The sequence below is a fragment of the Hirundo rustica genome, chromosome Z (assembly GCF_015227805.2).
Source record: "Hirundo rustica isolate bHirRus1 chromosome Z, bHirRus1.pri.v3, whole genome shotgun sequence".
In the NCBI taxonomy this organism is placed as follows: domain Eukaryota; kingdom Metazoa; phylum Chordata; class Aves; order Passeriformes; family Hirundinidae; genus Hirundo; species Hirundo rustica.
The window spans coordinates 59,340,917-59,365,825 of NC_053488.1; the positions used below are offsets into that span (position 1 = coordinate 59,340,917).

A 24,909-nucleotide genomic window follows, 5' to 3' on the forward strand; every position below is an offset into this window, starting at 1 on the left:
ATAAAAGATAAGGACAACCCAGCTCGGGGGGAGACTTGAGAAGTCCAAGCCACGGCAAACATCTTGTTGGACTGAGAGAATTGTAAGATAAGAAACAATAAATGAAGTATGCAACCTTGAAAAATCTAAACTTGAAGACTCCGTCTCTTCCTTCGGTTTGGCACAGAGCTTTGCAGAGGGCCAGGACTCTAAAACCACCTGAATGCTGGGGAATTAAAACCCGACAGGTCACTAAACACATAGGACTTAATATGGCCAATAAACAACAGGAGATATGGAAGCAGTTCTGCTCCTTCTCTGCCACTACCACAACATACTTGGTTGTCAATGGCCAGAAGAAAGATTGTCGCTCTTCGCCTGTACCCTCATTTCCCTTACTTCTGGCTGTAAGTCCTTGGGCACAGGCAAATGTAATAAAATTAAAAAGTGAATTCCAAATTCACAATATATTGGAGCCAGATATTTTGTTCTACTGTGCTCAGACCTGTTTGACACTAGAGACACCTATCTCTAGGCTTTTTGTCTTGCTCCCTTTAAAGATGTCTGTTCAAGTTCCATTAATATATTCATTCAGTATTTTTGAGACACAAGTACACAAAATAAAGTGCACAGAGAAAACTGAATCTGCACTGTTTGAAAAATTATCTCTATGTATGATTTCCTCCTAGCCTGTCCCATGTGACACTAGCAGAGTAACATATGCCCCTGGGAAGAAGCTCATTTAAAAAATATGGGTTAAGTATGTAGACCATTATTAATATTTAATGTATTGAGTATGTTATTAGATATTTATGAGGAATAAGCTAAAGTACATAATTATGCATACCATGAATATATCATGTAATTGCCATTTTTGTTGCAATTACAGTTAATCAAGTTTGACAATACAGGGAGAATTTGGGGAATCTAGAATTTTAACAAATTATAATTGAGCAAAACAGAGCAAGCTTGAGTCTATTAATTTACTGATTCTATTCAGTTACTTAAGACAATGTGTCTAATGAAGAAATCAGAGACATGCAAATCAGAGAAAGATAAAGGAAAGGTGAGCACTGCTGAGATCTGCATGCAAATGTTGTCATGTATGTTTTAGTAATTTCGTGTATTTTGCAAAAGGGGCGGGTCTGTAACTGCAAAGGCTCTGAAAAATGAAGCATAGACATGAAAGCTTTTTAGGCTCAGCTGGCCTTCAGAGACTATTACACCCTTCTACAAAGCCTGTCCAATTCATTCCTTCAAGGTTTAAATGTGTCAGCTGGGCTCCTGCACTTTTCCTTCAGCTTAACTACACCAGGATTAGGTTTGAGTTAACTTTCCTTTTTCAAAATGGCATGCTGTGCTCTTACAATGAAATTCATCCCCTGCATTTACCCATGGGTTGATAAAGCCTTTAATCCCCTCTAAAGGTGGATCAAGCTCCCTGCACATTGACTTTGCACAGAGCAAGGTAGATGCAGACCCTGCTGTGCCCAAGGGCTGAGCCTCCCAGTGTCACACAGTGCCAAAATGAGCCTGCCTCTCTACCTGTGTGCCCACCAGACATCTGAGGCTCTCCAGAACCCCCACACCAGTATCTGCATTTAACACCAGTATCCAGCTGGGATCAGCATTTAAGCATCTGTCATACTGCAGGAGTGTCTATCTGCAGGAGCGCTGACTCTGCTGCCTCTGGGCAGACAGCACTGCACTGCTGAGGGTTTCTGTGCCTCCTTCCTCCTCTGAAGGCTGACAAAGGCACCAGTGACCTGTCAGAGAGCAAGTGGCACCAACAAAGTTGGTTTATATATATAAAGGGATGAGCAAAAGTTCAGAAATGTCACTCGGGGGAGTTTGTCTGAAATCACTGCAAAGAAAGTTGTTCCTTTTAGTGTTAAAAAGAAGCCACAGGTGGAGTACGATGACACTCCTCCTCCCCGGTCCCATTATGTGGAGTGTGGAGAGGATGTGGGACATAAATTTGTCCTGGATCTGAGACTGATTCTAAGGCTGGCCAGCAGCATTTTTGGTCCAAAACCCCAAATCATGGCTCTGCCGGGTTCCCTGTGTGTGCTGCTAGGCAGGGCAGACAAAGCACCAGGAGGCGCAGAGCCAGGCACAGGGGTGCAGAAGTAGAGAGCCATGGCTCCAGGTGTTGTCCCACCTGCTCAGATACCACTGAGCAAAGTGAGCTGTTGCCAGCCTTGCTGTGTGACTTTGGTCGCCTTCATCTCATGGGTCACGGGCAGAAGCACAGTCCCTCATGATATCAGTCCCTGCCATGGGCCCACAAGTGGACACAAAAACCACTATTCTGGAGTTTCTAGAAAGTGAAATCTCCCTGGATTCCCATGCAAATTTCTTTTCATTCCTTGGACTTCTACAGACTGCTTGCCAACTAAAGCAGTTCTCGTCAGCATACCAGAAAAGGCCTCCCTGATGCAGCAGCCTAACTGAGTGGAGTGGACTTCCCTCCAATTCGGTTACGACACACTGAATCCACAGAGACAAACTCACTTTGCTCTGCTGCAGACAGGAAAGTCAAATGCATGTTAGTGTGCCAAGGGTGACTCCTCCCAGTGCCCTCCCCAAATAATTTGTCAGGCGAGGATTTCAAAGAGGTTAAAGACAGAAAAACTCATAGTAGTTTGGAATATTGCATAATTTATTACATTTTTACTGCATTTATGTTGAACTGAGGTATGTGAAATGTTAGCAAAATGGATATCTTAGCCTGGTTAATTTCTTTTTACCATCAGTTTAAAGCAATCAAGAATAATCTGTTCCTGACTGACAATAGTAGACAAGCAGAAGTGTTTAGGCTACAGCTATCTCGGCCCATAAGACAAGGCACCTCTGAATCTTCATTTGACGGTGTTTCCAGAGAACAGAACTTCACTGAAGTGTCCCAGATCAGGGCATTTACTTAGGGGAAAAAAGAAAAAAAAAAAAAAAAAAAAAGGCTTGCTTTATGTCTCAGTAGACTCCAACTCCAGCTAGCATCATAAAGCACCAGAAAGCTCAGTTTGTTCTGACAGGACAAATGGCGTCTGGGTAGCTGGAGTAGGCTGAGCAGCCAGTAAGGGGCTGGGAGAGGGTCCAGTCCAGACTGGCTATCATATCAACAGCTGCTACGGAATTTAATTTCCTTTTATAGAAGGGAAGCTGTGGGAACTGTTGCTCTCCATAGTCAGTGGAGCCTTTGGCTTAAAAAACTGCCCTCCCTGGGGAACAGACGCTACACAACATCTTAAATGCCTGCGTGTTTGGTCAGGTTTCTGCTGCAGCCAGAAACAGTGTGCTTGTGTTTGCTTTATCCAGGGACCTGCCTGCGAAGCCTGCCTGTGGCTTCTGGACCATGACTTGGAGTCACAGGAGATGAGGAAGCCTGCAACAGTCCCGAGAGGTTACAGGCAGAGGGTAAGGGGAATGCAGTGTTAGGCCCATCCAGGGGCAGAAGAAGGAATGTGCCGTGAGCATAACTGCTGCTATGCACGGGGCCCCGGGGGCAGAGCGCAGGCTCGGATGCCTGTGCGGGTCTGTGCTGGTGGCCACTGTGCTCAGGAGTGAACACGGGCCTGGGGAACAGCTTTCCCACCAATAGCTGCTGCCCCCAACTCGCGCTGAGAGCTGGCAACACCCATCAGCAGGGAGGATCGTGCATCCTGGGCAGAGTAAAATGTGTGCCTCTGCCGTTCACTTGTTCCTGTGTTTAATGAAAATTAGGGCAAACCAGGGTTGGCAGACGGGAAGGGGACAGGACTTGTCTTACGGCCAGGGAAGATCACAAAGATCACCTTGTTAACACAGATAACACCCTTTCTTTAGGTGCCCACCATCACAGTGATCACTTGTACCAGCAGCTCCTCATTCTGTAGAACGAAGTTGTTTGAGGCTGCAGGGGTTTTTTTTAACACTGAAAACAGATGTCAAGGCATGGAGACATTAAAAAAAAAAGAAGAAAAAAAAATTGGTGGTAGTAGCAGTTTGCACGGTGTGCACAGGAAGCTATCTATAGCAACTGGGAAGTCGCAGAGGGCACATTATCACGGCTCTGCAGGATCCATTCTGGCCACATACAGGGAGTTATATATAGAGCTGTATACAAAAATACAGAAGAGCCTTGTGCCTGTGTTGGAAAGCCTCATCAGGACTTCTCTTGAGCAGACTCCTGTGCTTGGCCTCACCAGAGAACTGCATATTTCAGAGGATATTTTGGAAGGATGCTGGAAAGTGAGTACCTCCTGAGGACAGTTGATATGTAAAGTGCTAGCAAACAGACCAGACTGTATGTTTGCCCAGTCTACCAAAGATTTCTGATTTCCTCTGAAGTATTTTTGTGCTATTTATAGAAACCTTTTCCCCCGTCCTGCCTTCCTATCTGTATACCTCACAGATTGGCTCTACAATAAACTGTCCCACCAGAGCAAAACTCTTCTTGGCTTAAGAATCCACAGGTTGGGGATTCAGGGGAAGTGGGGGTGGTGTTAAAAAAAAAAAAAAAAAAAAAATATATATTAAAGTGGAATCTAAAGAAATGTAAGACATTGTCCCCCAAAATGCCCCAAGGCAGGATAAACTGTCCCTACACCATGCCTAACAGTTTGTAGTCTAACCTACTCTGAAAGAGCACTCCTGACATATGCTCCCTGGGCAACAGGTTTACACAGATGACACCTTTCCACATTATAGGGTCTGAATTCAAAGGAGGTTTCAATGATAAAATAAGCAGAATGGATGTTGAGACAAAGATGAAAATGCAATTTGGTCAAGTGAACTTAGTAAGGCTTGGCTATAATTTAAAGAAGGTTGTCAAAGACTTCTTGACAGCAGAACGGCAAATGAATATATTTCTGTGCTTAGGGAAACCTTTAAATTAAACAAAGGCAGTGTGCAATTTCAACAGAAGTCTTGCATATTTAGCTTTCTAAGCAGCATAAGCACCTGTCCCACAAGCAGTCATGAAGGGAGATAAACCACAGAAAAACTTGCCTTGACTTGTGTCATTTTCACTTCAATTCTTCTTTCTGCAGATTTCACATAAAAGGATAAGGTGGGATCCTCCCTTGCAGTGTGAGGCAGAGCCTTTGTTTCATGTCTGGAGCAAAGGGAACTTCTGGATAGAAGCCCAGGCTGGATCTTGCAGAAATAGCCTCATGAAAGCCTCCATACTCTCCCAGACTGAGCATCCAAAGTGGTTGTTTCACTGGTGCACAGGTGTGGTGGGTATTGGCCTGGGTTGGGCACTAGATGCCTACCAAACCGCTCTATCACCCTCCTTCCCAGCTGGACAGGAGAGAGAAAATAATATTGAAAAGGACTCAGAGGTTCAGATAAGGCAGTTTACTAAAGCAGAAGTTTGCGCATGCACAAGCCAGAGAAAAAAATAGGTTTATTCTCTATTTCCCACTGGCAAGTGACATTCAGCCACTTACTGGGAACAAGGCTTCAGTACCTGGAGTGGTTGCTCCAGAAGGCAAACACTGTAAATAAAAAAATGCTCCTCTTCCTCTTCCTTTCCTCAGCTTTTACATCTGAGCTGATGTCATATGCTATGAAATATCCCTTGGGTCAGTTTGGGTCAGCTGGCCTGGTTGTGTCTTTCCCCAGAACCTTGCCCAGCCCCAGCCTACTGATGGGACAGACAAGAATGCGGGGGAGACAGTGCTGATGCCGTGCCAGCACTGCCCAGCAGCAACCAAAGTACCACTGTGTTATCAGCGCCTTTCCAGCTACCAGTGCAAAGCTCAGCACTGGGTGAGGGCGGTTAAGGGAAAACGAACTCAGCCAGACTCAATGCAACAGAGTATCTCCTGGTCCTCATACCAGGGCTTGGTTATTGTCACTGTTAGGAGGTAACATGGAAGCCACTTTCACAAGAAGGCTAAAATTGTCAAAATACAGCTGCTACATTCATATCTCCCTCTTTGCATTTGTGAATTTAATATAAACAACTTATGTGGCAAGTTGAAAGCTCTTTCTTGAACATTTTTAATTTGCAAAGTGAGAGCACACAGATTGCTATGACACAGATTTTCTCTTCCTCAATGAACTTTCTCTTCTTACTGCAAGTCAGGAGCATACTCTTTCTCAGAATCCTACTTGTTCTCCAGGGATAGCAGCCTGTCCAGTCCTATTCCCAAGCACATACCTGCAGATAAACATTTTAAAGGATGCCAGTCTTACCTTAGTGGAAGGCAAGATCATGGAACAAATCCTCCTAGAAATTATGCTAAGGCATATGGAAAGTAAGTAGGTAATTCGTGACAGCCAGCTTGGCTTCATGAAGGGCAAATAGTGCCTGACAATTTTGGTGGCCTTCTAAAATGGGCTTACACTGATGGATGTGGAAAGGACAACGACATCATATGCGTAGGCTCATGCAAAGCCTTCGACACTGTCCCTCCCAAATCACATCCTTGCACTAAACTGGAGAGGGTAGACCACTTGATGGATAAGGACTGGGCTGTACAGTCTCACTGAGAAGTCTAAATGTCCCAGTGGAGACCAGTGATAAGCAGCCTTGTGCAGGGGCTGGTATTAGGACTGGCACTGTTTCACATCCCTGTGGACAGCAGCGACAGCGGGACTGGATGCACCCTCAGCAAGAGTGCCAATAGCTCTAAGCTGCTTGGTGCTGGCCATACACCAAAAGGAAGGGATGACATCCAGAGGGACTTGGACAGCCTTCAGAAGGGGGCTTGTGCAAACCACATGGGGTTTAGTATAGCCAAGAGCAAAGTCCTGCAGACAGGAGTACCCGCTGGCCAGAGAATGGATTGAGAGCAACTGTTCTGAGAACTCTGGGGGTGCTGGTGGATGAAAGGCTGCACATGACCCAGCCATAAGCACTCACAGCCCAGAAATCCAAGCATGGCCTGGGCTGCATCCAAAGCAGCACAGGCAGCAGGGGAGGGAGGGGATTCTGCCCCTCTGCTCTGCTCTGGTGAGGTCCTATTTGGACTGCTGCATCCATCTCTGGGATGGATCCAGAAGAGGCCATGAAGATGATCAGGGGGCTGGAACATTGACCTGGGAAGGAGAAGGCACCTTCCAGTAACTGAAGGGACCCTAAATAACACAGATGGAGAGGGACTTTTTGCACGGGCATGTAGTGACAGCACAGTGGGGAATGGATTAAAGCCAAGAGAGTGAATATTAGGAAAAATTCTTCACTGTGAGGGTGTGAGGCACTGGGAGAACGTTTTCCCAGAGAAGCTGCGGAGGTCCCACTCCTGGAAGTGTGCAAATGCAGGTTGGTTTGGGTTTTGACAACCTGATCTGGTGGGAGGCCTCCCTGCCCATGGCAGGGGGGGTTGGAACAGATGATTTTTAAGTTCCCTTTCAACCCAAACCATTCTATGATTCTATGTTCTCACAATGTAGTTATCAAACAAGGCACTTTTCCAATGCCTCAAAAATAAAGCAGTAGTGTCAGGGTTTGTTGCCTTTACAGGTTCAGCTTGAAAACCTTTGGAGGTTGTGGTTCTCTGTGCCCTTGGGAAGACAGGTCCTCACCCAGAACATGTAACTTGGAAAAAAAGACATGACAAGAGCTACAGTTCAAAAGAAATTACAGAGTTTTCCCTCAGTTTCCCAACAGTTCATTGATTTTTATTAAACTCAGAAACTAATCAGGCAATCAGAGACCAGGAACACAAAAGCTTAAAAATGGTGGACGGAAAGTGCAAATCTACAACACATTGTAACCACTCAGTGGAGTAATTCAATAATCATTTAGTATAAAGATGTTGAGACTACCTTCTTTTTCACCCAATGCCATCTGAAGTGAGGAAAACTTGTTAAGTGGTCTTTTCTTGCAACAGCAAAAAGAGCTTTTCAGAACCACCACAGTATTTAACATCATCATAAACAGACCAGAAATCTCATTCAACTGATGAATTTTGGAGATGTCTCATATTTAGTTACAGCAACAGCATCTTCTTACCTAAGGTCTCTCTGCTTCTCATGCATGTCCTGTCATCTCTTTGACCTCCACAGGGTCATGATAGCAGGGTTTCTCCAAAATGCCAGGAGATGGGCTGTCCATAAAAGGCTTTCACTTTGGAGATCACTATTTCTTCCCTTCTGAATAGGCAACCCACACTGAATGGCTTACTCAGCACAAAGTCGACATGTATTTTTTTTGGGAACACAACAGTTTCTACAGAGTATTTAATTTTCATACTGGCACCCATGGAGAAAACACATGTGATGCAGCTTCTTCAGCTCCTCAGGTTGTCTTTTACCTTGGGCAATAGAGCATAGAGCAAGGTAGTCTTACTATGTGCTTCAGCATACGTATTTCAGATATTTCTGCAATACCCAATTTACTTGCTAGGTTTTTTTTCAGTAATGATGATTGTTCCATTCAGAAAAAAACAGTTCTCAAAATGAAAATTCATAAATACAAACATGCTTGGAAGCAGCCTTGCTTCCAAGATACGGTGTTACCATATCTGCCAGCAGCTATGTACAAATCAAGTTGGCCTGAAGGCCCTAACATGATAATATTTAAATCCCCATTCCTCAGATCCTATGGAAAAGATATATTTGACTCCCTTTGTTCAACATACCATTTTAAACTTGCTTTTCTGCAAGAGAAACCTGGGTCACACATAGAGTTTGGGAGTGTTTCGCATAGGATAGAGGCACTCACATTTGTCAGACTGACAGCCAAGAGGTTTTACATCCTCAAGTACATGGTAAAGCCATTTAATTCGTTAATGTAGGTTCAGTCTCAGCAATGTAAAGCTGTGATTAACACAAAATTATTAGAGGTAGGTAATAATCACATAGTTTGCTTTTTCTAGCTACATTTAAACTTCACAGTTCACATTTAAGTTTTAGCTCTATTTTGATGTATCCCCTTTAAAAGTGATTTTAGGTTATGGACTTCCATGAAACTCTTGTCCACTGATTTCTCATTTAACATTTTTAGTCAGAAGACACAATAAACCACAAAAATCAGAGAGGCAAATTGAATACAGTCAGAATCCAGATGTCTGCAACACAGGAACATTCAATATTGATAATTTGTTTGCCTGACATCAATTGGGACATTTAGAATGGCGAATTATGAATGCAGAGTTGGTTATTAGTACAGATTTTTTTAACCTAAAAAAGATTAAAGATTTCAAAAGAATTAAAGTAATTAGATACTCAGTGTGAGGTGAAAGCATAGGTATTTTGCTGCCTTCATCAAACTTTTGGAGTTAATGAGAAACAAGTACGACTCATGCAACCTTTAGGAAAGGCTCGCTATCAGTGTCGACATGCAGCCTGAAAAGACGTTGTAGAACAACTGGGGGCCAAAGAGATAAGAAACGTAAAATCCATATAAAGAACACAGGGTAGCTTACACAGACAGAAAACATATCAAGAAATTTACCTGCTTTTTGAGGCAGAAAACTATTAAATTACTTGCCATGAGAATGTTTTTTGTTCACATAATGATTTTTCATTGCTACCCCCCTATTTTCTCCTGATGTCCCTCACAGATGAGAATTTGGTCACACATAGGGCAACTTGAGAAGCATAGTTTAGGATTTTGCAGGTATGGATTTGCCTCACAATAATCAAATACAGCATTTCTTGTGAACTTAAGTAAGAATGAATATTTAGGCTGTTTCCCAGCAGGGACTAAGAACGCCTTATTAAACTCTTCTGAAATTCAAAGCTACTCCCTCTACCAGGGTATGCAGTAAATGCTAAAAAACTCAGTGAGATTCACCAGCAAGGCAGAGAAGTAGTAGGGGTAGCTACAATTACATCTCATCTTCATTGTGACTACACCATGTTCAAGAAATCCATCCTACCCTACCATAAAGTCAACTTGTGGTCACCATCTGATGTAAAGACAAGAAAACACTGTGCTTTTTTTGATCAATTTTTACTTCAAGATTTTTGTTTGGTTTTAAATGGGTTTTCATCTAGGTAGACCCCCATGACCTAAGACCTTCTACTCAGGGAAGCTACTTCAGCCTTTGCTGACCAACATCCCATTAAGCCTATCCAGGAAAATGGGATTCCCACAGCAACTGCTGTGGGTGAGTCCCCTGTCTGGGAGATCCTCTTTTAGGAACCTTGCTAGTTCTTTTTACTTGCGGCTGGATTTCTGATCATCTCAGCATGTGGGCAATAAAACCAATTCCCAAGCTCTATTTTCCCCCCTTAACTTCTTCATGTTCCTTGAGTCAGTACCCTTCTTTTGCTCCTTAATCTTACCCTAGGCAGCTCAAACCCTTTCCACCAGTATGGTTCCATTATTACTCCACATTCTTTGCTCTTGCCTCCAGCCTCAGTATCTCCCAGTTTTCATTTCTTACTCTGCAACAGTCCTATGCAAGCACCTTATTCCCCCTCTCCAGTACTAGCCTCACAGTTCTCTTGATTCTAACACCTCTAAACTTCCTAGTTTTTCCAACTATTGAGTCTCTCCTCCTTCAAGTAAAGTGTCTACTGGGATGTGTCTAGATCACACACCTTACCCTGCTCCTCCTCTGCTTTTCCAAGCAGATCACTATCACTAGTTATGCTCTCACTGCTGTCACATAAATTAATCTGCTGTAGAAATAAAACCTATTTATTTAGGTAGGAAGGCTGCTACAGGTTTGGACAACGGAATCTGGTAGCCTAAAGATACCTATTGGACCTCTCAGACGTATGCTAGGGGTACAACTACACTACCCTTTTCGCTTTCCCTGCATTGCAAAACAGGAATCATGTTTATCCCCAAAGGTTTTTTTGCTGGCCAAAGTAGTCTACATCCTGTCTCTTTGGGCTCAGCAGTGGCAGATGGTGCATCTAATCTGTTTTAAGAAGTCTTTAGTTGTCTTTGGAACCTTTAGGAAAAAAAAAAAGTGCTGTTAATGACTGGCAAGTAGAAGGACGGTTGTGGTGTCTACTGAATGCACAAACTGACCTGCCACAAACACATCAGCTGCAAAGTTACTTGCTTTAACTCTGAACAGCGCTTCAAGCATATAAAGTAAGGCACTAGTAAAGCAATAAAGAAGCTGAGAATGTTCATCATTACTCTAATTTGAACAACTTCAACGTATTGCAAAGGTTTGTCTTTGGAAGCAGGTTCTAATGCTACTCTTGCATACAGGTATGCTTCCAAAGACTAGGCTGAATATCTCTTTTTGATGCACATCAATATACCACACTCTTAGTGAACATCACATGAAGAAACTATTTCAGATGAAAACTCTTTGTCTGGATAACAATCTACACTACATCTGCACTCAGAAGAATTATGAAATCCATTTAGCAAGGCCACACAACTTTAAAAGTCCAGTATACTGAATAAAATAATTTTATTTTTATTTAATTAATTTGTTTGTGGAAAACAAAGTTTATGGAATCTGAAAGTTGATGATAATACGTAACTTTCAACTGAGACTTAATATAAGAGATTCTCTACTCAAAAATATGTCAAACAGTAAGATTATAAAGAACTTCAACATTCTGTGCTATACTGTATGATATGTAAACAATTTTGAAAATACTTCCCCATTATATATTTTGACACAGTATGCACAAATTTAAAAAAATAAAATTAAAATGAAATTTAAATGCCTCAAGGGATTTCTTAGAAGTAAAGCCATCTGAAAAGCCATTTACAGTCTGTGGTGACAAACTCCTATATAATCAAAATATTCCCCTTTTCACAACGCAGAATAATCTGCTGAAGGCAACTCCCTACCAAAGTGATGCCAGCAACACAGATCTGATTGTATGACTCCAGCACTTAAAAGAGCACATTGGTTATACATGGCTTTTAACCCTGGGCTACAGTTATGCTACCAGAACTAAATTCAAGTCTAAATCAGTCATGTAGAGAAGTGTGTGTCATCTGAACGCAGTTTAAAGTCCGTGTTTTCCAGATCTGATGAAGGTGGTGAAGACGCTCTGATGCTCTTGTGCTTACATTCAGGGCGGGATGAACTTTGCAAATACCAGATTCTCCAATTAATGACAAACCACAGATTCCAAAGTAGGCATGTAAAGCATCTGAAAGAAGTACAGAAAAGGAAAAATAAAATTATTTCAGGCTGTAACAGCCGAGTGTTCCCATATTCAAACATCTCCAAGTAATTACAGCCAAGGAAAACAAATAATCAGATGTTGTATTTCAAACTTGAGTTTTGATGGAAGGAAAATATTTCTGCCCAAAGCTACCAGCATCAACTAAAATCCAGATTTCTTTTATAGGAACTTGTGCACTACTTTATTTTTTCTAAGTGCCATAGCCAAAAAGCAAAATTACTTAAGTATCTAAAAATAACCAGTCCGGAATGCAATTTTTTTTTTCTCGTAAGCATTTTTTTGCTGGTTACCTTATGAGCAGCTAACTACTGAAACAAGAAAATTTGTGCCAATAGCGGCCAACAGCAAGACTTAGAGAAATTGAAGAAACCATTACTTTCCCTAGCCTCCCTTTTTCCTGAGAGATGACCCTAAGGAGAGAAATTCATGCAGCTTGATCAAGAAGATGCCTGTCACCAAAATAGGATACTCTAACTCTTCTGTTTCATGCTGCTGCTGATGTCCATCTTACACCAGGATTACAGCTTGCCGAGTCTGCCTCCTCTGGGTAGCAGCAAGCTATCAGATTTAATTATCTGCCCATGAAATAATCTGTCCATGAAATCACAGGCGAAAGATCGAAAGACGATGGGAATTTCATGTGCCCCTTGCAAAGTTTCAACAGGTAGCACTCTGTGAAATAATTTAGTATCTCATTAAAATGATCAGATCACAGAATAATTTAGGCTGGAAAAGACCTCTAAGATCAAGAGTCCAATCCTTAACCTAACATTGCCAAGACCAGCACTGAACCACGTCCTTAAGTATAGTATCGTATCTGCAGGGATGGTGACTCAAACACTGCCTTGAGTAGTCTGTTCCGACAACCCTTCTGGTGAAGAAATTTTTCCTGCTATCCAGTCTATACTTCCTCTGGTGTAACCTGAGGCTGTTTCTTCCTATCAGTTCTGTTATGTTAAATAACACTAGTGGCCTCCACAACGTGTTTTGATGTCTGTTAGTATGGGAGCACAGCAAGTCTACAGAATAGTATTTCCCTGAATAATTAGCTGGAGAGAGTTACTTTTTAACATTGCAAGTCCATATAACTCATAGGTTATCACAAGCAGTTGACCATCTTCGCAGATTTCTTCTAGTCTTCTTTCTAAAAACATTATTGCACAGTTAAGACAGCTTGAGTCCCCAAAATTTACAGAATAGGAGCCACAAATGCTAAAACCTAATTCTGATTAAGTCTTAGGAATCTTTATTGTGTAGACATGATGGAAAGACAGATGCCTTTCAAATATGAGACAGAGCTTGCAGGAAGCTCCACTGTTATCTATAACAATGAAAACACAAGTCCTCAGAAGCAATCTTTGTAATGTTGCATTTATAGTCTTTCTTCATATCAGAACTGCACTAACTTTTTTCTTCAAAACATGACCACAGACTTATGCCACCATCTGCCTGAGGAAAAAATGCTAGAATAAGCCTGGAAAATAAAAATATGAACACACAAAACAAAGAAAAACAATTATTATTTGTCTTGCCTTTCCTAAATCTTATCTCAAACAGTCACAACTACGCTAAAAGACAGAATCATAGAATCATAAAATACCCTGAGTTTGAAGGACCTCACAAAGGCGATTAAAATCTGATTCCTGGCTCTGCACAGGATATCCCAAGAGTTACACTATGTGCCCAAGAGCATTGTTCGAGAATTTCTTTAACTCTTTCAGTCTGGTGCTGTGACCACTTTCCTGAGGAGCCTGTTTCAGTGCTCAACCACCCTCTGGGTGCAGAACCTTTTCCTAATACCCAACCTAAACCTCCCCTGATGCAACTTCAGGCCAGTCTCTCATGTCCTGTCATGGGTCACCAGAGAGAACAGATCAGTGCCTGCCCCTCCTCCTCCCCTCACGGGGAAGTTGTACCTGCAGTGAGGTCTCCCCTCAGTCTCCTCTTCTCCAGGCTGAACAGACCCAGTGACCTCAGCCACTGCTCACACGACTTCCCCTCAAGGCCCTTCAGCATCCTCACAGTCCTCCTTTGGACACTCTCTAATGGCTCAATGTCTTCGTTGTATTGTGGCACCCAAAACTTGAAGTGAGGCTGCCCCAGGTCAGAGCAGAGTGGGACAATCCCCTTCCTTGTCCAGCTGTGATGCTGTGCCTGATGCATGTGTGGTCCTCCTGGCTGCCAGGGCACTGCTGGCTCATGTTCAACTTGCCATTGACCAGGACTCTCAGGGCCCTTTCTGCTGCAGTGCTCTCCAGCCTCTTGTTTCCCAGTCTATCCATACATCCAGGACTTGCCCTTGTTCAATTTCATACAGTTGGTGATTGTCCATCTCTCTAATTTGTCAAGGTCTCTCTGCAAGACTTCTCTGCCCTCAAGGCAGTTGACAGCTACTCCCAATTTAGTGTTGTTTGTGAACTTACTTTAGTATTCTTTCCAGTCCTGCATCCAAGTCATTAATGAAGATGTCAAAGAGCACAAGGCCAAGGACAGATCCCTGTGGACCCCCTCTAGTGACAGGTCACCAGTCTGATGTCACTCCATGCACTACAGTCCTTTTTGCCCAGTGCATGAACCAGTTGCTCACGTATCCCACGTTGTGTTCACCCAGCCATGTACTGGACAGGTTGTCCAGAAGGATCCCAGAAGGGACAGTACTGAAAGCCTTAGATTATGTCAACTGGCTTCCGTTGGTTAGCTAGGGGGGCAACCTCGTCATAAAAAGAAATTAGGTTTAAGACAGGTTAAGGCACCTCATACATGATGGGTATTTGAAACACTTTTCTAATCTCTGACTCACAAGGTAAATGTTTCATTAAGATAAACCAAAATATTCCCTCTAAATGATACTGTTTAATCAATATGATGAGGAGTAAATATATCTAAATTTCTCAGAAATCTTGAACTTTTCAGGGTTTTCAGGGAAGAGGCAGATGCAAATCTATCACAAGCACTGCATTTCCAGTATGTGTTCAGCTTGAAAAATTCTGAACTGTTGTTCAAAATTAAATTATAAAAGGATTAAATATCAGGGCACAGATTCTAAACAGACTCTTCCTTTATTACGAGTAAATGTTTATCTTATTTGGTCAGTTTAAAGACTGTTCATCTTCCCTCTACAAAATGCCATGGGCAAACCCTTTGGGGCAAGCTTTGTCTTCACAAGTTTGAAATACCTTAACTGTATTTTAACAACTTTTAAATTAAAAGATTTTAGCAACCTTCTGAGTTTTATTCACTACTTGAAATCATCCACTTCCAAAAGCATAATAACTAACTTTCAGACATACTTTTATAACCACACTCTGTAGGTCATGGTACATAACTGTGTAAACTTTGACTGTTTTTACAAATATCAATGACTTCTGAATAAGCTTAAATTATTAATTTACTAAAGAAACAAATGTTTTGATATATTAAACTCAATTTACAGAGATACCTACGACACAATATTCCCTTTAAACAGAACAGTTAAACACATACTAAATAGACAGTGATACTCTTTTAACACTAATCTAAACAACAGCTCATTTCCTCTGTGGCTGAACAAGGAAAAACTTCATCTCCCTCTTTCCACTTCAAGAATGAAATTCTTATTATATTTTGAGGGGGTTTTGTTTGATTGGTTGATTTTGCTGTTGGTTTTTGTTTATTTGTTTTAATTGAAGGGTATGGTTTCCCTAACACCTCTCAGATGTCTGACTGCTGGAATGTATTTCTTACTTAAAACACACTCACTGCAATTTTGAGAAATTATTTTACCTGGATGGCTATCTGGCCACTTGGCAAATCCACCAACAAGGCGATCTTGAGTTGACAGGATGTAATTTCGGTTTTTCTCAAAATTTGTGTATTGGAATATGTTCAAGAGCTGAAAATGAATTAGATTGTAACAGTAATACAAGTCTTAGTACTAAGTCTTTAACTAAGTCTTAGTATATTTTAAACACTAGAATATAGTACCTATTTTTGAGACAAGCAGTGACAGCACAGATAGCACTAATCTGGTAAACCTCCATTTCCTGCACTTTTTACAGGATGAAAGGCATTTATAGCCATTCGTGCATGTTCGTGCACCTGTGTCAAATACCTACCTCTTTCAAGACAAGAAAATAGTGCTTAAATCAAAACAAATCAATAACAGTCCCTATAGCTATTCTGTACACTACCTTCAGTGTTGCTCCCACCCAAAAGGAATAACAAGTGTCTACAGGTTTGTTGGGCCGTCCATGGTAGCCATTCTGTTGCCTCATTATACACCATCTTCTTATTCGGTTCAGTTCTTTTTCTGAAAAAACTTCCTCCAGTTTGCCCATCAAACACAGTGATGCAATACCACAAAATGTAGAGCCGCCTGTGAAGAGAGAGCAGGGTTTGCAATGCTTTGATACATAGATATTCTGAAGCCTGTATGATCTCAGTCAGAATTTTAACTATGTTATAAGGAATTAAATCAATGGACTTTTGAAAGTAGGAAAAAGTTAATTTTAAGTCTAAAATCCAAATATATAACACTCTAGTTCAGCAAGTATGTCAAAAGGGGGTAAAGAAACCCCTCCCCAGCTCTTGCAGAAACAAACCAGCTCATTTTCTTAAAGCTGTTTTTTCTCTCAATGCTGTGCAATTTACATTACACAGCAGTCCAGAAATAAGTAAACGGCATTGCAACAGAAATATTTCTTCATCTGTAACTTAAAAAGAAAGCCATTGGAATGCCAGCAATCAGACTGAAGCAGAGATGCCAAAGCCAGCCTCAGACACAATCCCCCAGAGGATATAAACAGACAGAAGTGTCTGGTGTGCAGTATTAAAAAAAAAAAAAAAATCAAACTAAAATTAAAAAAAAAAAAAAAGGCACACAGTTAATACAGTGAAAGTTTAAGAACCTTAATACAGTCCAGTTGTCCATGGTTGTAACACGTAAAATTGTGCTTCTAAGGAATTGTTTGCTGTCAAGGAAACTTTGCTAAAGTTTCTAAACTAAACTCATGTTCTTTGTGTAGCCTAGTCACCACTTTTTAAAGCCCATCAAAGTTTATTTTGAGTCTAATAACCGATGTGATCAAGTCAGAGGCTGGGAAACACCATAACCAAGCTGCTGACAGATGACTCCAGCCCCAAAGTTCCTTACAATATCCTGGTGCTGGAAGACTCCAGGAGCTGCAAGATTATTTTCGAACTGATGCTGAAATGCAGTGCTGAGGTACTGCTATTTGCAATCACTAACATTCTACAGAAAGTTAGTTAACCAATTGTTTTAATACATAGGGGTATAATTTAAATTTTTCAGCATTATTGATCCAACAAGAAGGAAACACAAAATCCTATCAAAGCTCAATACTAAGGATAAAGACAGCAAACATTTGATAGGATCACAGAATCATTTAGAATCATTTGGAAAAGACCTCCAAGATCATACAGTCCAACCTTTGACCTATCACCACCTTGTCAAATAAACCAGAACATTAGATTCAGTGTCAGTCACCTAGAAGTCAAAAGCTCCTCTGTCACAAGCAGACTGCTATTTCAAGGCATAGAAACATTTTGCTTAAAAATAGCAGTCCCCTGGGGATTCCTATCTTCAGATCTACCAATCCTTTACAAAATTTAACTGTTGCTTCAAGATTTGAACCCACAACAGATGCTGTATCTATCAGAGGAGACATTTCTAGGTTTTACCTAAACTGTTGAAATTGGAAATGATCAGTTACATTGCACAAAATCTCTGCCAGATTAAAATCCTCGGAGTAACAATGGCACATGTGGAAAAAGTTTGCTCTGTCAGCAACAGCTGAGAACTACAAGTAACACCTCTCAACAAAACACTCACGTGGTTAAGATTAATGGAGGTGATTAAGAGCCCGTCTGTTCAGATATTAAGTTAGTTTTAAAGGAAGAAGAAGTGGTATTTGGAGTCATGTTTTGGATTTGCTCCGCCACACACCGCTTCCTTAAAAATCAGAAAAAAAGGAAAGGCATGGCGTACTTTGCACCTCCTAAAGTATTTTCAACACCACTCTGAAAGGTGTAGAACACTTTGATATTCTTACCATGAGATTCCAGTCCAGCTCCCTGTGCCAGGCCATTATCATAAGACTGAAGAAAAAAAAATTCCACAAAGCAGTTACTTTAGAACCACAGCACTTGGACAGACATTGCAGTTTCTTAGTTTATCAGCAAAATTATCATCAGATCATTGCCACAATTCAACTTGAACATCTTGGCATAACAAATCAGCCCTGTCTCAATGTCGGCAGTTTTTATGACTTTAATGGAATTAATTTTAGTTGTGATATATGTTAGAAACCTGAAAAAGGGTAAGCATATCTTTGCCACAAAGAAAAAAAGCATGTATTGCAGGTATAAAAAGAAAGAAATGGATATGTAATCAAAACAAAATTAAATTAAATAGATATTATAATCTGTCTTTCATCCAGGAGCATTTTAAGATTAAAAAAACGAGGCAAAATGCAAGGTACTACTATGTGTAGAATACTCAAATCAAAGCAGTATTTTAGTAAGAACTAAGTACAACAGGCTTCAAAAAAAAAAAAAGAGAAAAAAGAGAAAAGGGAACAAGCAAGAAGTGAAAAAAGTTCTGTTAACTGTCACATGCTTCATCTAGGTGCAAACGAGTGACATACAACAGTAAATCAGAACCACACCTTTCTGTCAAAGCAGTTTAGTACTGATCAATGAAATCTCTTTTGTTCTGCAACTAAAAAACGTGCCAGAGTGAAGTGACAGTGTAGCAAAACAGGAATAAGCATTTACAATAAAGCCTATAGCTCTATTAATTGTATAGTTAGTTACACAAGGAGAAACAAATGAAATAATCTCAAACAATTTAATTTAAATTGTTCAATTTTATAGGTTAGTTTTAGCACCATCTACAAAATCTTAAAGAGAGAAATCAAGCTAACATTCTTGGATGCCACATTTCACACACGTATTTATGAGATAAACTTTAAGAAATATTAGGCTCCTGTGATAAGTAATTTAACTGAAATACATCTCAAGGAAAGTGGTGGAAAGATGTGCATGAATGAAACAAAGGAACAACCACTGCTGTGAAATGATCTTCACAATGAGCTAATCCCTGAATGTCCAAGACTTCTTCAGATAACATCTGCAGCTCTAAATGTTACCAAGCAAGATACAAAGATTTTGTGTCTTTTCTTAGAATTGCCAGACACATTGCAACTGAGTTGATTCACAGAAATACTGGTGGACAAAGGAGTGCAAGCCCAGAAAACAGAGAGGGAACTATATACATGTGCATACCAACTCCACAGTGAATTCACAGCACAGTGAATTCAGTGGTTAAAAAACCACAGTGGTTAAAAAAAGTTCTACTGAACACAGTGTATAGTTAACCTACCAATTCTTAGTAAACCTGGACAAACATACAGCATGTCTTGCTGACCATTTCTACATGCCAGGATGACTGCTGCCTACAGAATACTGCTTATAGGATCTTTCTAAGTTACTCTCTGAGCTAGCTAGGAAAAGGCACAATCTTGTGATAGCCATAGTGTCTTCTGAATTTTGACCGTGCCAAGACTCAGTTCTACTTTACTGATGAATGGAATTACTAGTAGCAGGCTTTCCAAGATTTTTTCCCAAGTTCAAGCTTTGTTTAATATTTTTTTAATGGTATCTATTTTTACAATAGGAACATAATGACTGGAATTTGCAGGTGCAACAATTAATGCTAAGCTCTAGAAGCAAAGTACAAATTTGGTTCAAGATCACACTACACAATTAACCTCCAGGACGACTTCAAAACTCTAAACTTTCAAAAAAATCTCCACTTGCCTGCTCAATTAATGGCCTCATCTGATGCTTCTGTCTGTTCCGTCTTAGAAAGAAGTAGTTGCTTATTGCTCCCTTTACTTTTCCAGTGCTACCTGTTACTTTACATGTCTCTGTCACACTCTACTTAACGATCTCATTTCCAGAATAAATTCTCCTAATATATTAAATACTCCTTTTACACAAGCTGTATAGTACCTTTCATAGTTCAACTCAACTTTCTTTGTCCCCTTCCTAGTTCTACCATTTCCTCTGGGACCAGAACTGCACTCAGATGTTCACAAGGTTAATTAACAGACAATGTAATGTACAGAACTACAACGAGGATTTTCGCTCTTGGGTTTTGTTTTCTATTCTTTTGTAACATTTGATTCTCCTGTGGTTATCTCTGCTAATCTATTTGACTAAAGACTGATCTCAGTAAATATTAAGGTCCAAAAAAGATCAGAGGAGTAAGAATGCTCCCAACCTAATCGGTAAGAGCTCTTCCCCTCAGACTGTGAAAGGAGAATGGTAAGTCATTGTCTTTGGGCGAAACCCACTGAGAGAATTCAGCAGGGACATTCTCATGTTGAGAACCCATGCTGACTAAGGTGAGCTACCAACTATGGGATAAGGGCTCTTATGGGATGCAGGGGAGGAAGATTCCAGGATTGTATAGAAACCCTCTTATCATAGACTGTTTTCTGGGGAATGCAGGGGTGAGCATAACTTACTATGGGATGGCTAGGGAAAAGGCCAATGGTAAGAAACGGAAACATCAAAGCAGACTTGGGAAGAACAAGTAAGGCAAAACAGAGGTGAAAATGGGATAAAAGATGCTCCCAGGGTGTGAACAGACTGCAGGTCCATATCCTTGTATGACTGAGCCCTGGCCTTGATCATCTCAATCTGTCCAGGACTATGACAGTGTTCTAAAAAGTTTCTGGAGGTGTACAGTAAGAAATACATCCAACCACCTCCTTTAAAAATAAACAACAAATAAAAAAACAATTTGGTCTGAGGCAGAAGATTCTGAAGTCTTTTTTTAAACTTGTTTCTCACATAAGTTTTACAATCTTGCTGCTGGCAGCAACTACTGAAAACACTCACAACAGAAGTTATGTGTCGTCATAAATTTGGGTCTTCTTTGTGGATCACAAGAGTTTAATCTGTGTTTACTCACACTCGGGGAACTGCAATTTTCAAGCTTGCTCAGCTTCCTTAAAAAATTGTGTTTCTGTCTTTGAAAATGTAACTCAATTAAACTAATGAAACAACATGAAAAAAAAATGGAAAGCTCCTTGACTCCAATCAAATATGAAGACAACTTGCACAGACACAGAAAAAAAAATTAGTACATACTCATGAATATTTTTTTTTCATTCCAAGTAGCTAAAAAATAAATTACGAAATGCATGACTGGAAACACTGAAGTATGAACTGATGTCAATAGTTAGTTTATTTGACTCTGTGTATCTTATAAAAAGCAGTACTAAAGCTCAATGAAATGTGAGGATTTTATTGGTACACTTTTCGAAAGTACTTTATGCCTTTTTTCCTAAGTTACACAAATATCATACCTCAGTTTTCAAGAACTTGCTTTCGACTGTTTAATTATTTTAAATAAAGAGAATTTTAAATTTTATTTGTAGCGAACAAACACACCAAATAAAATTATCTTGCTAGCACACACATTTTAATGAAAATACAGATGCAAAAATCCAACGTACTCTATAATTCCCAACTCACTAGAGCAGGAAGAAAAAATAAATAAATTACTGTAATACAGTTTGGAGAGAGATTTTTTTTTTTAGCCATAATTAAGAAAAAAGATATAAACCTCAAAGAGTAGGAAGAAGTAACATTTTGTGAATACTCACCATACTTCTTCTAATGTAGTCTATTGCTTTCTTCATATCCATGCCTGACCAGTTATCAAGCATGTAGCAGATACAGGAAGCACAGTACACAAACCTCATATCATTCTCACTTCCTTCTAGCACTGCACAGAAACTGAAAGAAACATTTCTGTCTTTAGACACTGTTTTGCCTGTTACACCAGAAAATACGAAATGCAGTTCAGGAATTGCACAGTGTTTTCTTTAAAGATTAGTTTACAGTAGTCTCATAAATGTAACCCAGAGCTACACTAGATTTTCTTTTTAGAAGATGTGATTCTAAGCCAAGGAAAATGCATAGAACTATAAACATTTAGGAGCCTGAGTAACTAGCTCCAGCAACATAATGACATTTGTGTTTATTTCTTCCAAGATTTTTATGCCAGCAGTCTTTCACCTATTACAGTATATGCAGATACATGACGTACTATTTTACCTCTTTAGGGCGGAATTCTTGGACTTCCTAGGAATCCCAATAGGTCACAAGGCTTTCTTTCCTTACCGTAACTTCAGTACCAGTTTCCCAGGTATGTATAAAGGTAACTGCTAATGCTACCATTTCTAACAGAAATGGTGAACCAATTTTTCATTACTTATTATTACAATCTCACCAAACTCCATGAACATTTAAAAATTTTTGTATCTGGATTATTTTGGCACAATCTCAGAGACTCCTAAGACGATGATGGATGCCCTGATTTGGGTGCTTGTATCAGAACATAGCCAGGAGAACCAGGGCAGTAATCATCCTCTTGCACTGGGCACTGGTGAGGCCACATCTTGAGCTTTGCGCTCAGTTTGGGCCTCTCACAACAAGGAAGACCACTGAAGTGCTGGAGCATGTCCAGGGAAGGGCCGTGGAGCTGGGGAAGGGTTTGGAGCACAAATCTGATGAGGAGCAGCTGAGAGAGCTTGGAGTGTTCAGTCTGGAGAAAAGAACACGGAGAGGATGCCTTATTACTCCACTACCTGAAAGGTGGCAGGCAAGGTGGGAGTTGGTCTCCTCTCCCAAGTGGGACAGAGGAAATGGCTTTAAGTTGCACCAGGTGAGGTTTAGATTAGGTAGCAGAAAAAATTTCTTCATCAGAAGGCTTGTCTGCCACTGGAACAGGCTGCCCAGGGAGTCACCATCCCTGAGGGTATTTAAATAACATGTAGATGTGGCACTTAAGAACATGGTTTAGTGCTGGGCTTGGCACTGCTGGGTTAAGAGCTGGACTTCATGATCTCAAGGGTCTTTTTCAACCTAAATGATTCTACAATATAGAAAAACAGGTAAAAGGTTGAATTACCTGTAGCATAATAAACCTTTAATTGTTTCTTCCAGGATTTGCTGCTTGGCAAGCCTCCATTTTGTTCAAAGAGCTACTTAAGTATCCTCTGATGACTTACTACTTGCAAGAAACCAGCATATGTTCTGCGACTTATATGACCACCAATCAAACTATTTTCTAATACAACAAAAAGATTATAGCTGTTTCTATAAAAAACATGTTTCTTATGATTCATTCTACATGTAGGTTGTGGGACTTGCAGCACATAAAATATCTTTTACCTTCCATCCTCTAGCTGGAGAGCTCTCAGTCCTGCCAGTATGGCATCTTTATTTACCCGACTTAAATCATCTCCAAGAATAACCAGACATGACAGTCCTGTGTAAGTCATTGCTATGTGTCCACTGTCATAGGGATGAGATATACCTGGACCCTAAAAAAGAGGGGAAAAAATAGAAATATTGAAACACCACAAGATCTTACACTACAGCAAAAGTGATTTTTTTTGTTTGTTTTTATTTTTTTTAAGGTAAGAAGTAAACTGCTTACTTTCCCCTTCCCTCTGCTCAGCTCTTTTCATCAAACTAAGCTACTGAATAACTCTGCTGCTCTTCTAAACGCTTGGTCAGTAGAAGCTCTGGAAAAAAGCTTTTCCAAGAGCTCCATCTGCAAAACCGTTAAAGAAAAAGATGGGATGTCCTCAACTGTACCTAAGTTTGTCCTGACACACCACTGGGCATTAGCCTCCTGGCAGCTGGGTAAGCACTCTTAAACAGCCAAACCTCTGCAGAGCCTGTCACCAGAGATTTTTACAACATAATGATCTGCAAGCAGAAAGCAGTGTGAGAGATTATTAGTAATCTCTCTGTCAATTGAAGCAATACCAAATTAGCCACTTAACCACTTTCATCTGTATTTTAAAATAATAATCAGAATTCAAATGAAGTATTTATATACCAGATAATCACAGAAACAGAATATACTTAGTTGGGACTCACAAGGATCACTGAGAAGCAAAAATGATAGTTAAAGGCTGACTAATCCCACAATACAGGTCAAAGAAATGAGCAAGGGATTGACACAGCTGTGCTAAAGCTACTGTTTTTCTTTATGGTATTTTATAGGCCCATCCAGGACTGTACCACTTCAGGAAAGCAGAAACCACGTGTAACAAGATGACTGTGGATACTTGGGATGGCTCCGTTTGGAGCAACTGGAAGATAACTATTTTAAACACAATAAAAGCTATTTTAATATTGAGTAGAAGAGATAATTTTTAAATTATATTTTATTAGTGCTATTGCCTAATCAGTTGCACTTCTTATTTTGCAATTCATCCTAAAAACACAAGGAAAAAGCAGTCTAAGACCAAATTTAATATTATGTTATGTGTAATTGGTATTTTTCAGGCAATGAGTATTTCCAAAGCCAAAAGGCTTTGCTTCTAGTAAGAAACTGGGAGAAAATTTGTGATTACTCACCAGACAGCAAGAGATTGCTCTCACACAAGGGAATCAAAGACAGTTGGGAAAGGGAGACAGAAAATAAGGTAAAATGGGTTCAGCAGCACTGAAAAAGCTTTGTAACAGAGAAGGAGAACAGGAGAGTGAGTGATGAGAGCTGCACCTCCTCTCCCTTCTTTCCAGTCCTGGACCCTCTCTTGAGGAGGCAGCACAAATCTCAACAGCTCCCACTCCCATTCCTCTACTGCCAGTGCCCTCATCACTGTCTCCTGCTCTGCATATTAAATAGACATATAGGGCACATTAAACTGCTTTTGTAAAGTGGTCTCTGCTGACCTGAGCTGATGCACTGGTGCAGACATACTCTGAGAAGACAACAAAGGGGGAATGGCCAGGGCCTGTTCCCTATGCACTTTGCCTTTAGTGAGAATTAGCCTGTAGGTCCCA

At 40.4% G+C, this 24,909-nt stretch overlaps 1 protein-coding gene across 1 annotated transcript in view; it reads right to left on the bottom strand.

Moving 5' to 3' along the window:
* Window positions 1–7,608: 7,608 nt before the first annotated feature.
* The window catches only part of PGGT1B (protein geranylgeranyltransferase type I subunit beta), a 35,115-nt gene continuing 17,814 nt past the window's right edge, over window positions 7,609–24,909 (bottom strand). The window contains exons 4-9 of the mRNA XM_040089828.2: window positions 23,281–23,432; window positions 21,708–21,840; window positions 18,081–18,126; window positions 16,200–16,384; window positions 15,793–15,901; window positions 7,609–11,994 (exon numbers count right to left, since the gene is read on the bottom strand). Coding sequence (XP_039945762.1) covers window positions 11,810–11,994; window positions 15,793–15,901; window positions 16,200–16,384; window positions 18,081–18,126; window positions 21,708–21,840; window positions 23,281–23,432 — 810 coding nt within the window. The 3' untranslated portion in view covers window positions 7,609–11,809. The remainder of the gene's footprint in view (window positions 11,995–15,792; window positions 15,902–16,199; window positions 16,385–18,080; window positions 18,127–21,707; window positions 21,841–23,280; window positions 23,433–24,909) is intronic.